The 13,204-nt window shown below is 45.2% G+C and overlaps 1 protein-coding gene across 1 annotated transcript in view; it reads left to right on the forward strand.

Moving 5' to 3' along the window:
* Window positions 1-6,557, forward strand: part of HMGCS1 (3-hydroxy-3-methylglutaryl-CoA synthase 1) — a 10,849-nt gene extending 4,292 nt beyond the window's left edge. Inside the window, exons 5-10 of the mRNA XM_015567661.1 lie at window positions 805-970; window positions 1,781-1,951; window positions 2,625-2,731; window positions 4,295-4,420; window positions 4,637-4,800; window positions 5,664-6,557. Of these exons, the coding sequence (XP_015423147.1) occupies window positions 805-970; window positions 1,781-1,951; window positions 2,625-2,731; window positions 4,295-4,420; window positions 4,637-4,800; window positions 5,664-5,753 (824 nt within the window). The 3' untranslated portion in view covers window positions 5,754-6,557. The remainder of the gene's footprint in view (window positions 1-804; window positions 971-1,780; window positions 1,952-2,624; window positions 2,732-4,294; window positions 4,421-4,636; window positions 4,801-5,663) is intronic.
* The last annotated feature ends 6,647 nt before the right edge of the window (window positions 6,558-13,204 follow it).

Here is a 13,204-nt window from a genome sequence, read left to right on the forward strand (position 1 = left end):
ACACAGCACAGTCTCAGGTATTAATTCAGGCACTGCTTTCTGACCAGTACAGACTGCCTAAAAACCGGGCATGTATTTTGTCTAGGGGAAGAAATAGATATAGCTGCTTAACTCTTCTGCTGGATACAGCATATCTGTTCCAGGAGGAGACAGGCTCAGCTGAAGGAGTTCTGAGGTACGGAAAAGGGCAGTATTGAGTCAGTGCTGTTACAACACACAGTATTATCAGATAAAATATACTTTTCCCATAGTCCAGCTTGGCTTTATGAGGTTGTGAGAGAGGGTTAGAAGTATATTCAGATACCTGGTGGATTTGGACAAGCAGCATTGCTGTAATCTGTAAAATGGGCACTGCTGAGCAGCCTGTATTGAAGGGTACGGCGATTCTATAACAGTTAGGACACGCAGTGAGAAATACACTTTACATCCTTTGTGTGTGCTAAACCCAAAGAAAGTGTCATGAAATTGCTTATTCATGCTGTGAATTATGCAGCTTATTTTCTATTGTATTTAATTTTTTAAACTATAATTTTTTAAGATAAACTCCTAGCCCTGACCCACTAACTTGATTACACAATCCACTAATGGGTTTTGACTGTTACCTCTGAAAACCAGTAATATGGTAGTGTATGTTCTATCTCTGACTGTCTTTTTGATAAGCATTTTAAACCACACAGGTATTTCATTGTACAGTATATTTTTGGTTGTGATTTAAAGATATAAAAACATGCTAGCCCTGTTCAAAAATAAAACTTCAAAAGTCAATTACATGAATTTCATAATGTCTTTGGATTTCTTTTTCAGAGGGAAATGATAGAGATTTTACCTTGAACGATTTCAGCTTCATGATCTTCCACTCACCCTACTGTAAACTGGTTCAGAAATCTCTGGCTCGGATGATGCTGAATGACTTCCTGAATGACCAGAACAGAGATAAAAATAGCATCTATGGTGGCCTGGAAGCCTTTGGGTAAGGGGAATGTTAGGATTTTTTTTCCTCCTATATGAGAACATTTCTTATACCTATCTGTTAAACTATTATGTGTACAGTCCTGAAATTTTTAGAGTCCAAAGGATTTTAGAAGTAATCTAGTCTAAGCTATTTGTGTCATCAGTGAAGAAACCCAGTCCCAGAGAAGTGGTGGCTTACCTACAGGAAGTGTTGAGTCATTTCTACTCAGCTTTTCTGATTTCCCCCTTTTGGGGCCCTCCGTCATCAGCATGATAATATGGCCCACCAGTGCCTATATTTACAACAGCCTCTTCACTCTCCTCCTGCCTCTCCCCAGCCCTGGGCCCCAGATTCATCTGCTCACTGTCACGGTCAGAGTCGGCCTCCCTTCCACAGCTTCCGCACTGTTCAGGCTCACTGCCAACCTCCTTCCACTTTTCCTCACCTACCCCTTTTCCATCTGACGAAATTCTACTCACCTTTTAAGACTTGGCTCCTGTAATACAATGATTCTCCTAACTCAATAGACATTATTATGGACTCAAAATAGTATAGTCTTTTTGGTGACAGCAACACTTTAGTGTGTGTATTAACCCATTAGAAGCAAGTTGTCTTAACTTGGTTATTAAAAACTTTGAGAAAAATGATTATCTGTTTACAACTGTTATATTTTCCATATCAATTAGCATGCTACTACCTGGCCTTTAACAAATGGAATCATAAAGAACAGAATCATACACACTTGGAGATGAGAATAGTAATTGGGTACACTAATACAATAAACATGGAGTCTTTGAACACTAAAGCTGTCTTTTACAAATCTTTCAGGGATGTTAAATTAGAAGATACTTACTTTGATAGAGATGTGGAAAAGGCATTTATGAAGGCTAGTTCTGACCTCTTCAATCAGAAAACGAAGGCATCCTTGCTCGTATCCAATCAGAATGGAAACATGTACACGTCCTCAGTGTATGGCTCCCTTGCCTCTGTTCTGGCCCAGTAAGTATCACTCTCCGCTACTAACTCCCCTCATTCAGGGAATGTTAGGATTCTAAGACCAGCTTTGGAAATTGTACTTCCAGGCTCTCTAGCCTATTGTCCATTGACTTAAAGAATATATGGGGTGAGGCTACTGTTATTCCATAGTATTTCATGTCAACATGGCTTTTTTAAAAAAAATACATATTTTTATTGATTTTAGAGAGAACAGGAGAGGGTTAGAGAGACAGAAACATCTATGATGATAGAGAATCATGGATTAGCTTCTTCCTGCAAACCCCCCACTGGGGAAAAGGCCCACAACCCAGGAATATGCCCTGATTGGGAATCAAACGATGACCTCCTAGTTCATAGGTCAACACTCAACCACTGAGCCACACCAACTAGGCACACTGGCTTTTCTGGCTCCTGTTCTCATGGTTTTATTATTCCTGATCAGCAGTTGAACCAGAAATGCCCGGTTGACAAGGTGACTTATTTTATGGTAAAATAACTTTCATAAGCCCCCCCCCCCTCCTCGAAGAGATGAACAGCTTGGTTCTGTGGGCTAGCTGTCAAGTCAAGCTTTAGGTTAGGTCCCTCAGGCTATAGGACGAGTTCCTAGTCCAGCTCAGAGCTTTCTGAACACTGTAGTTTCACATCAGTTAAGTTTCCTGGCTCCTCCCCTGCACAGGTACTCGCCTCAGCAGCTGGCAGGGAAGAGGATTGGCGTGTTCTCCTATGGCTCTGGCTTGGCTGCCACCCTCTACTCCCTTAAAGTTACCCAAGATGCCACCCCAGGTAAACACCAAGTCTTTCAACAAGAATGTGTGGGAGCCTGTTCTGGGCAGGTTGTCCAACAGCTTCTCAAGCACGCTCAGTCTGTCCCACGGGGCATTGCTGCATTTCAATGTCAGTATTTCTTCCCACACAGCCTGGTTTTACTCTCATCTAAGAATCTGCCTTACCTGGGTGAAAGGCAGCTCTGTCTGCCTGAGGATATCTTCTCTCCACCCTTCCAAATCAGGAAAAAATACCAGTTTAAACATTTTATGGTGGGCTGTTTTGATTTTTCCTTTTTTGGCAAATAACTTTACCTTTCATCTCGTGTTCTCAACATGTAGTCAGGGAAAGGAAGCACATCTACTTAAGGCAGGCAGCTTTTTGAGTGTTTAATGATTGAGTCTGATCACATGAGTGGGTAACAAATCATCTCGTACTGTTCACTAATATTTAAGTTATCTAGTTTTCCTAACTTTATGGTCTTGGCTACTTTTAAGGAAACTTCTGTGCCTTCTCTGTGGTAGAAGGAACAAAACAGAATGATGGTAGACTTGGCACTGCTTTAAAAACTGCCTCTATACAAGTTATAGTCTCAACTTCACCTGGTTAAAAACTTGTGCACTGGCTAACACTGAACAGGTATCTTGTCAGAGGTCATAGAAGCTGTGTCAGATAGATACCATCTTATCTTTAAATATATATATTTACTAGAGGCACGGTGCACGAATTTGTGCACCAGTGGGGTCCCTCAGCCTGGCCTGCAGGATTGGGTCAAAACCAACTCTCTGACATCCCCCGAGTGGTTCCAGATTGTGAGAGGGTGCAGGCCAGGACAAGAGATCCCACTGGGTATCCTACAGGAATTGTTGAGTCATTTCTACTCAGATTTTCTGATTTCCCCCTTTTGGCGCGCTCTGTCATCAGCATAATAATGTGGCCCACCAGCACCCGTATTTACAACAGCCGGGGCCAGGGAGAGACCCGGGATGTTGGCCAGCTGGTAGGGACTGTGTGTCTGCCTGTCTCGCTCAGTCCCTATTGGCCGGACCCCAGCAGCAAGCTAACCTACCAGTCAGAGCGTCTGCCTCCTGGTGGTCAGTGCACATCATAGCAACCGGTCGACTCTCTGCCCCCTAGTGATTAGTGCATGTCATAGCAAGCGGTTGAGTGGCCTTAGCATATCATTAGCATATTATGCTTTGATTGGTTGAACAGACAACCAGACACTTAGCATATTAGGCTTTTATTATATAGGATAGTTTTTTAGAATTGATTTTTAGAGAGAAAGAGAAACATTGATGTGAGTAACTGCTTGGTTGCCTCCTGTATGCACCCCAACCACAACCTGGGTCTGCGCCCTGACCATGAATCAAACCCATGACCCTTTGGTGCACAGGATGATGCCCCAGCCAACTGAGCCACACCGGCTGGGGCGGTAGATACCATCTTATCTTTAAACGATAGCCAGTAGTTATAATAAGCAGTGAAAGTGGTTTTTTTTTAACATTTGGCAACATTTTGTTTAGGCTTTCGGGTATGCTATTTTTAATCTTTTAATGTTGGAATTCTTTACTATTTTAGGCTCTGCTCTTGATAAAATCACAGCAAGTCTGTGTGACCTGAAATCGAGGCTCGACTCAAGGACGTGTGTGGCACCAGCCGCTTTTTCAGAGAGCATGAAGCTCAGAGAGGACACTCATCACCTGGGTAAAATATTCTGTTGTTAATTTACACATATACACCCCAAAGCCTGTAACAACATGAAACACACCACATAAAGATACGGTTACCCACAGACCTAGGCTGTATTCAGTACAAACCTGATGTTGGTGAAAATTGTAGGAAAACATGCAACCCTTCAGTTCATTACCAGGTAAGTTGTGTATCATAACTAATTGTTCACATTCTCCACCTTTCCTTCAGGCAACTACATTCCCCAGAGTTCCATAGATTCCCTTTTTGAAGGAACATGGTACCTGGTTCGAGTGGATGAAAAGCACAGGAGAACTTACGCCCGACGACCCTCTCCAAATGCCAACACTTTGAATGAAGGAGTAGGACTTGTGCATTCAAGCACAGCCACTGAGGTACAGGGAGCACATGGTGGTTGGTCGTGGGCTTTGGTGGGGGGACATTTCCATCCCCAGATTGCTGGGCGTGGGGGGCCTACCTGAGGCTTAGCAGCTTAGGGAATATCAGAAAGAGATTCAGAGTGGGCTTGGGGCTTGGGTTCCAGCTGTGCCCTTTCCCAGTTTTATAAAGTCCTTGCATTTAAATGGTTATCATTTTCAAGTTTTAATAATACCAGATTGAGGGGAAGACGGGTCTAGAGAGAGGCTCATTTGTGACACATCTTGGGAGAGAACATAAGGATAGGGTATTGCGGCCCTCACCTCTCTTCTCTTGGGCCGTTGACAAAGTGGTCTCCAAAGTTGCCAGGAGGTGGCAATAATAGCTGTGCTTTGAATTCCTACTGTGCTCGGTACTTTATTTTCATTTTCTAATTTAATCCTTATCAAAATGGCCTTTTGGTTAATGATACTATGCCCATTTTAGAGATGAGGCTGTAAGAAGTTAAATGGCTTGACGAGGATCATAGCCAGGTTCAAATTGGGGACTTTATAACCTTGCAGTTATTTATTACATCTCCTCAGCACGAACTTGGTGAACATAATCTTGCTTCTTGCTATTATACAAATTAGGTAGCAGGTCAACCTTCCGGCGTTTGGGTTGTGAATGGGAAATGTAACAAGTCCAGGCCGTGGCTGGTGGGTCTCTGGCCTCCCCCTCTCTTGCTGTGTTGATAGTTGTATAAGTTCACCATCAGGTAAAGAATGGTGTTCAGTTCCCGCTGTGAACAGTTGTATAGAGTATATTTAGCATAAACCTCCTTCTCCTGGAACTTGCATTAGCACCATGACCTGAGGCAGCTTCTCCCATTGATTTTTAGCACATTCCAAGTCCTGCAAAGAAAGTGCCACGGCTCCCGGGGACGGCAGCAGAGCCAGAAGCAGCTGTCATCAGCAACGGGGAGCATTAGGAACTGCCGTGCCGTGCGGGGAAGACCCGTGTGGGCCGGGCGGGGTGGATATGTATGGGAATGTTGGGAATGGGATGTCTGGGACAATATTAAAGGATTACATGTTGCTTAAAATTTTGTGACTGACATGGAGCCTGGAAAACTATCGTGTTCTTGGGAAAGTCTCTGCTCAGTTTGCTAATTCGCTTCCTATTGCGTCTAGCTGATGCTTACTGTACTCCATGATGTTAAGGGCTCTGCAAAACTTCATACCTCTCCGGCCATTCGTATGCATGAAGCTTCGTTTTTAAATGTGGTTTGATGAGTCGTTTGTTTCTGGCAGAAAGGAGCAGAGCTACTGGTCTTCAATTTTAATTTTTTGAATGGATAAGAATTTTATACTTGGAACAAACAATATTACTGAAAGTACTTGTGGTTTTTGATAAAAAGTTTCTAGTTTAAGGAATGTGCTCTTACATGTGATATACACAAACCCTGTCTGAAAATGGCAAGACAAACATGTTGTTTTTCTAAACTCTGTACATTCTGGAGAGAAGAGTTGGAAACTGGAATGTGGCTTTAAATCCAGGCAGCAGTGGCGAGTGATTGAGGGGCCTGAGCGGAGAGGCTGGCCCTGAGCAGGCCTGGGAGGGCGGCCTGGTGTGTTTCAGCTCTGAGTGTGGCTCTAGGTCTGCCCTGAATCCGTTCATGCTGGACGAGGCGGAAAAACACTGAGATGTTATTGGAACTTGTGTATGAGGAAGCTTGTTGCTGCAGTCCTTCTGTGTACCCTATTTTGAAGAATAAACAAAACATTTTTCTGACTGCCTTTTAAAAATTTTAAAAAGGAAGGCTAGGGCAAGGCTCTCGTTACTCTGATGCGTCAGTGTTATAAATGCAACCGAAAGACTGTGTAGGTATGCTTTTCCTTTTTTAAAAAAAATCTGTTTAATGAAAATAAAAAGGTAAAACCCAAGTTTTTACATAGTTTAATCAGCCAAAATGAGGATTCCATCTAATATTAACTAGTGGTACTTTGATTTGTACAGTCATACTTTGTTAAAATGACTTCATTTTAACATCCAGATTAATAATGGAAGTTCAGATTTAAAGATCGATGGGAAAGTGGTGCATGCAATACTTTCACAAGTATTGGGAGTTCGGTATGTTTTGAAAAGAGTAACTTTTGGTGTCAGAAAAAAGGGTTGTTTCAAAGTCCATTGCCATCAATGGGCAGGCCCGGTAATATGGCACAGAATTAACTGTACACCTTATTGACAGTGAGGTGAATAACTTTGAATAAAGTTTTCGAGAAATATGGCAGATATTTGCGTCTTCTTTTTCTCTCCTAAACTAACATTTAGGCAAGAAATCAGCTGATAATCTATCTTTAAATATGGGCACTTTGCCCTAGCTGGTTTGGCTCAGTGGATAGAGCATTGGACTTCGGACTGAAGGGTCCCAGGTTTGATTCCAGTCAAGGGCATATGCCCGGGTTGAGGGCGTGCAGGAGGCAGCCGATCAATGGTTCTCTCTCATCGTTGATGTTTCTATCTCTCCCTCTCCCTTCCTCTCTGAAATCAATAAAAATATATTTAAATAAATAAATAAATATGGGTACTTGTATTATTTAAATTTATTCATTCACCAATTCATTCATCATTCAACAAACATTCCAAAATGTGATATAAACAAGGCACTCAAGTCAGAAATAAAATTTATAAGATATATGGTCTTGCCTTCAAGGAACTGTCCCTCTAGTGTGGAGTGATTTATACTGATAATTTATTATTACACTTTAGACAAAGAAAGGAAGTCCCAAGTTGGGTGATAAGCATGTATGAAGTTTGCTATAATTTTTAAAAAATATATATATATATTTTTTAATATATTTAGAGAAGAAGGGAGAGGGGTAGAGAGTTTGAAACATCAGCTGCCTCCTGCACACCCCCTCCTGGGGATGTGCCCTAAACCAAAGTAGCAGGCCGACACTCTATCCACTGTACCAAACCAGCGAGGGCTATAAATTTTTTTTTAAAATAGGTTTTTATTGATTTCGGAGAGAAATAGAAACATCAATGATGAGAGAATCTTTGATGGGCTGCCTCCTGCATGCCTCCTATTGGGGATTGAGCCTGCAACCCGTGCACATGCCCTGATCGAAATCAAACCGTGACCTCCTGGTTCATGGGTCAATGCCCAACCACTCACCCACACCGAGTGGGCTTGCTATAAATTTTTATATAGAGAGTTACTTTGTGTTCCTTGAAACAACTTAAGATTAAGAGTTAGCGCTGAAACCGGTTTGGCTCAGTGGATAGAGCGTCGGCCTGCGGACTGAAAGGTCCCGGGTTCGATTCCGGTCAAGGGCATGTACCTGGGTTGCGGGCACTTCCCCAGTGGGGGATGTGCAGGAGGCAGCTGATCGATGTTTCTCTCTCATCGATGTTTCTAACTATCTCTCTCCCTTCCTCTCTGTAAAAAATCAATAAAATATATTTAAAAAAAAAAAAGATTAAGAGTTAGCAATTAAGGATTCAGAGCAAATTCTATAGCTCAGCGACAGCTTCCAGCCCGTGTCACATGTACATGTCCTGGGGTTTTACAGAGAACTCTGCATTGGCAGTAATTGGACTAGGTAATCTGAGTCCTATCAACTCTTTTGGATTGTATTAATTAGGGAGTACACTTAATTTTATGGTACTGATTAGTTCATTTTATCATGTCATGTCTATATTCAATACTTAGTAATAATTTCATTTATTTCCTGTCCCTCTGGGTCATTCAGAAAAAGGCCAGTGTTCTGTTCTCTAAAGTCACTTTTGCAAATTCTAGAACCCTAGGGAATATGGTTTTAAGAGTCCTTACCCTTCTCAAATGAATTTGTGTACTTTTCCCCTCACCTTCTGGGTTTTTGTTTATTTTTATGAACACTGATAATTCTGAGATTTTAAACACTAGAAGAAACTCAAATAGATGCAAGCAACCACTTTGGTCCTCTTGTAACTTAGTTGAAATACTTTCTCTTGTCCTGCTATTTGAAATGGCCTAAAACAATGAAGTGGAAATCAACAGAACAAGGAATGTAACATGATCTTTTAAAAAAATATATTTTTATTGATTTCAGAGAGGAAGGGAGAGGGAGAGAGAGAGAAACACCAATGATGAAAGAGAATCATTGATCAGTTGCCTCCTGCACCCCTGGGGATCAAGCCCACAACATGGGCAAGTGCCCTGACCAGGAATTGGACCATGACCTCCTGGTTCGTAGGTTGATTCTCAACCACTGAGCCACACCGGCCAGGAGTAACGTGATCCTTAAGTAAATTAGAGCTATGTAATCTTGACACAAACATGAACACTTCCTTTAAAATTTTTAACAACTGCTCTTAATTGAACATAGGCTCCTCATTTTATTCCCTCTAATTGGTGGTGGAAGAAAATAGTTGACCTGTGATCCATCCCCCCCAAATTGTAAAGATAGTAATTTGATGCCGGAGATTATGAATACCAATCCTCAGGAAGTTTCTAGATCATCAGGGCTCTAGGTTATAATTTTTTTAAAAAAATGCATTTGTATTTAAATGTTTACAAGTAAAAAATACAAGGAAATCTTATTTGTCCTATTCCGTCTTTGTGTAGGCAATAATAGTAAGAGTTATTGAATTTTGTGAAAGCTCCCAACCCACCCTAGCAAAGTCTTGTTCGTCTTCAGGGTCCAGCTCAAGTTGCTTCCATCCTGAGAGCTGCCTGGGCTACCTTACTCGGTAGTGAGCACTTTTCACCCCGGAGGGCATCACGTTCCTTACTCAGGCTTGCAACTCCCACAGGACCTGGTCCCTGCCAGCACCACACTCAGTCCCACACTCATCCTGCCTTTCCTTCTTTCCTCAAACATGCCAAGGTACTCCAGCCTTCCAGCCTTTGATCTATGCATCTGACACCTTGGGCCCCACTCAGATCTCTGCCCTGCGGTCTTCACCAGGGTCTCAGAGAATATGAGAGCACCTCCCTTTGGATTCCTGCTACATACTCCCTCTGGCTTCACTGCGATGTGGGATCCCCACAGAACTCACTTGGTACACAAAATTTCACCTCCCGGAAGGGCAGAGCAGTCAAGTTCCCCTGGGGTCACTTGCTGGTGACCAATGACGGACACTCACTGGTGGGTAAATGCTTTTTCCTTCCATCCCCTGGGCAGACAGTTCTGAGCAGCACTCAGATCCTGCAGATCAACGACCAGTGTCCTGTGGCCGATCCAGCAACACATCTTATGCTGGCTTTCGTTCTCTTCGTTGTACTGCGTGTCCCGCACCCTGGGTCATTTCCCAAATAAATGACTTGCCTGCCAGCTTCTGTGTCAGGCTCTGCTGTTTTGGAGAATTCAGGCTACGACCATTGATACCTGGGACAGTCATAAAATGGACCCTCGGGATGGGAGGTTGGAGCTGGTTCACTCATCAACCCTGCAAACCATCCCATTCGGTGTGTAGTTGGCAGAGTGATGGCCCCACCCCCAAAGATGACCATCTCTGGCCCCTGAGAATGTTACCCTGCATGGTGAAAGCAGATATTAAGGTTAAGGACTGGGAGATGGGAGATTTCCCTAATGGTCCAGATAACCCAAACCCAATCACATGGGGCCTTAAAAGCAGTACCCTTCTGGGCTGTAGCCTGGTGGCCATGGGAGGATGGGCAGTCAGGGAGATGCACGTTGCTGGCTTTGAGGATGGAGGAAGGAAACCACCAGACAGGGAATATGGGATGCTTCTAGAAGCAGGAAAAAGCCAGGAAATGGGTTCTCCCTGGAGCCTCCAGAAAGCCCAGACCTCACACATTTCAGTGCAATGAGGCTCATGCTGGGCTTCCATCCCACAGAACTGTCGGGTAATACATTTGTGTTGTTTCTCGCCACCAAGACATCACAGCATCAGTGGAACCGAAGGCACTGCTGGTGGGCAGGGTGCAGTCACCCTGCAGACAGGGGCAGCAGTTACTGTCACTACAGGTGCAGGTGGGCCAGAGCCGGATCACGTAGCACCTGTGGCACTTGACCAGTACAGGGCAATGATAAAGGCAGGTTTGGCCAGCTTTCATTAACTGCTTTGGAAGCCAGGGGGAAAAAACTAAATAAGATGCTTTTTTAAGTCAGCCAACCATCAAGTCTGTGAAAGTCTGAGGGCCTTGGATTGCCGCAGAGGAGAAGCACTGTGAGGCCCAGGGCCTAGTAGGGAGGGTGGCTGCGCTGCACAGGAGGCACTTGACCACCCTCTTTATCAAAGTCAGGGCCTTGATAGGAAGAGAGTGGGAGACTAGGATCTAAGTAACAAAAGGGAGGATGAGCCTGAAGATGTTGAAAACCGGCTCCCCACACGCGGGTCTTCCTTGTCTAAAGACCCCGCCGAGGTCTAGGGAGGCAGATGCCTGCCTGCAAGATGCTGCTTGACCTCCTCAGGATGCTCTACAAAATACCTTTGTTCTCCAAACGGAGAGCTGGGCAGGTCCCCACGCATCCCCCGCAGAGAACTACAACCCTGTCCCGGAGGAAGTAGCTTAGACACTGAAGGAGCTGCGGCACCTGGTGGAGGCGCACTGTCAGGAGCCAAGGGGGAATGTGGGGGGAGCAGGGGAGGATCCTGAGGGCATTGGGCCAGGGGTGGGGGTGGAGGACAAGTATGAGGCAGGATAAAGGGCAGTTTATAATCATGGGAGCATTTAACCATGACTTGGAGTGAAGGGCGCCTGAGCTGGTCCTTATGTCCTGCGGGGACGGCTGTCGAGGTTGGCCATGAGCTTGGCTCAGTGAATGAGGCGCACAGAGTAGAGCTGCCATGGCATAGTGTTCAGGGCAGGGACAGGAAGTTCCAGGAGGTGTGAATGTCAGAAGGGATTCATTACGTGAGACTGGAGAACCACCTGTTTCCCAGGACCATGTTCCCTTCATTGAGGCAATGAGTGCGCGCAGCACCTGTTCGAACGTCAGGGATTGATGGGGAAATGCTGCGTGGAACCGGGCACGCTTTTGCTAACGGGACAGTGGGATTCCTGCATGGCAGAGGCCATGTATTATATACATGTCAGGCGAGGTGGACATAATCGAAGGGATGTAAGGCTGGAGTGGAAATCAGGGTGTTTTGCCCTGCGGGGGCTTGTGACAATGTCTAACAGATCACAGAGCTCTGAGTGACAGCTGGCTGGAGTGTTAGTTACTTGACTTGCAAAACCACACAGAGAAAGAAAGGAGGCAAGTCAGTGAGCAGAGCCTGGGGTAGCCTGTCACCATGAGAGAATCATGGCCCCAGGGGTAAGTTGATTGACAGGTCCTGTGCAGTGGGAGAGGCCCAGTCTCTCTGCTGCCACACGTGTATGCAACATACACACCCAGAATTTTTGAGGACCGTTGGATAAAAATCTACGCTGGAACGATACCAGGGAACGGAGGATCAAAAACAGTTCACGTTTCTCTGGGATGGACATCGATTGTCATTTACTCTGTTGCCCCCCAGGTGGTGACCAGTCTCCTGTTCTGTGTCAATAGAGTCTGAAAGGACCTTGACATTCTGCAGAACATCATGCCTGCCCTGTATCAAGGTGGATCTAGCATCTGAAAGTGGCAGGTAGAGAACCAAGATGGTGGCGTAGGCAAACACCTGTGCTCGCTGCCTCCCACAACCACATCAGAATTACTACTGAAATACAGAACCACCATCATTCAGAACCGCCTGAAAGGTGGCTGAATGGAAGTCCTACAACTAGAGAAGTGAAGAAGAAAGCACAGGAGGGGAGGAGGCATGGAACAGGCTGGTCCAACACCCACGTTTGCCATTATTTTAATCGGGAGGGAGATCTTCCCTGTCCCTGTGGAGGCCGCCCGTGAGGATCAAGGGGTCCCAGCCCCACACCAGCCCCCCGGCCCAGGATTCCAGAGTTGGGAAGAGAAGGCCCAAAACTACGGGCTGTAAAAACCAGGAGGGCTGTGGCTGAAAGAGAGGGAGACTGCTGAAGACCCACTTAAAGGGCCGGGCCAGTCCCTTACTCAGACTCCCAGCACCAGGGAAGCTTTGGGGGACCCAGACACATATGAGGAGGAACTGGATTGTCTGGCATTGGGGCAGCTTTCTCCCAGATGGGTGTTTGCAGGGGTCATTGTTCTCCCATTGCTGGGACCTCCCCTGTCACAGGACTGACTAGCAGGCACCATGTCTGAGTCTCCATCAGCCTGAAGCACACTGCTTGGCCCTGAGGATTCCGAGACCCCACCCCATCCAATTTGCAGTCTCACCCAAGCTGTTTGCGAGGCTTTTCCTGGCTCAGGCTTCAGACTTTGCTAAAATCTCTTAAACAAGCTGCAGCTGGAACAGCGTGCCCCACACCTATCAATAAAAGGCCCAAGTCCCAGCACTAGGCACTAGCACCAGCCTGCCTTGCTTCATAGCTGGGCCTTGCCTGGGCACCTCCAACCCCAATATAAA

This window comes from Myotis davidii, unplaced genomic scaffold (assembly GCF_000327345.1).
Source record: "Myotis davidii unplaced genomic scaffold, ASM32734v1 scaffold143, whole genome shotgun sequence".
Lineage (NCBI taxonomy): Eukaryota > Metazoa > Chordata > Mammalia > Chiroptera > Vespertilionidae > Myotis > Myotis davidii.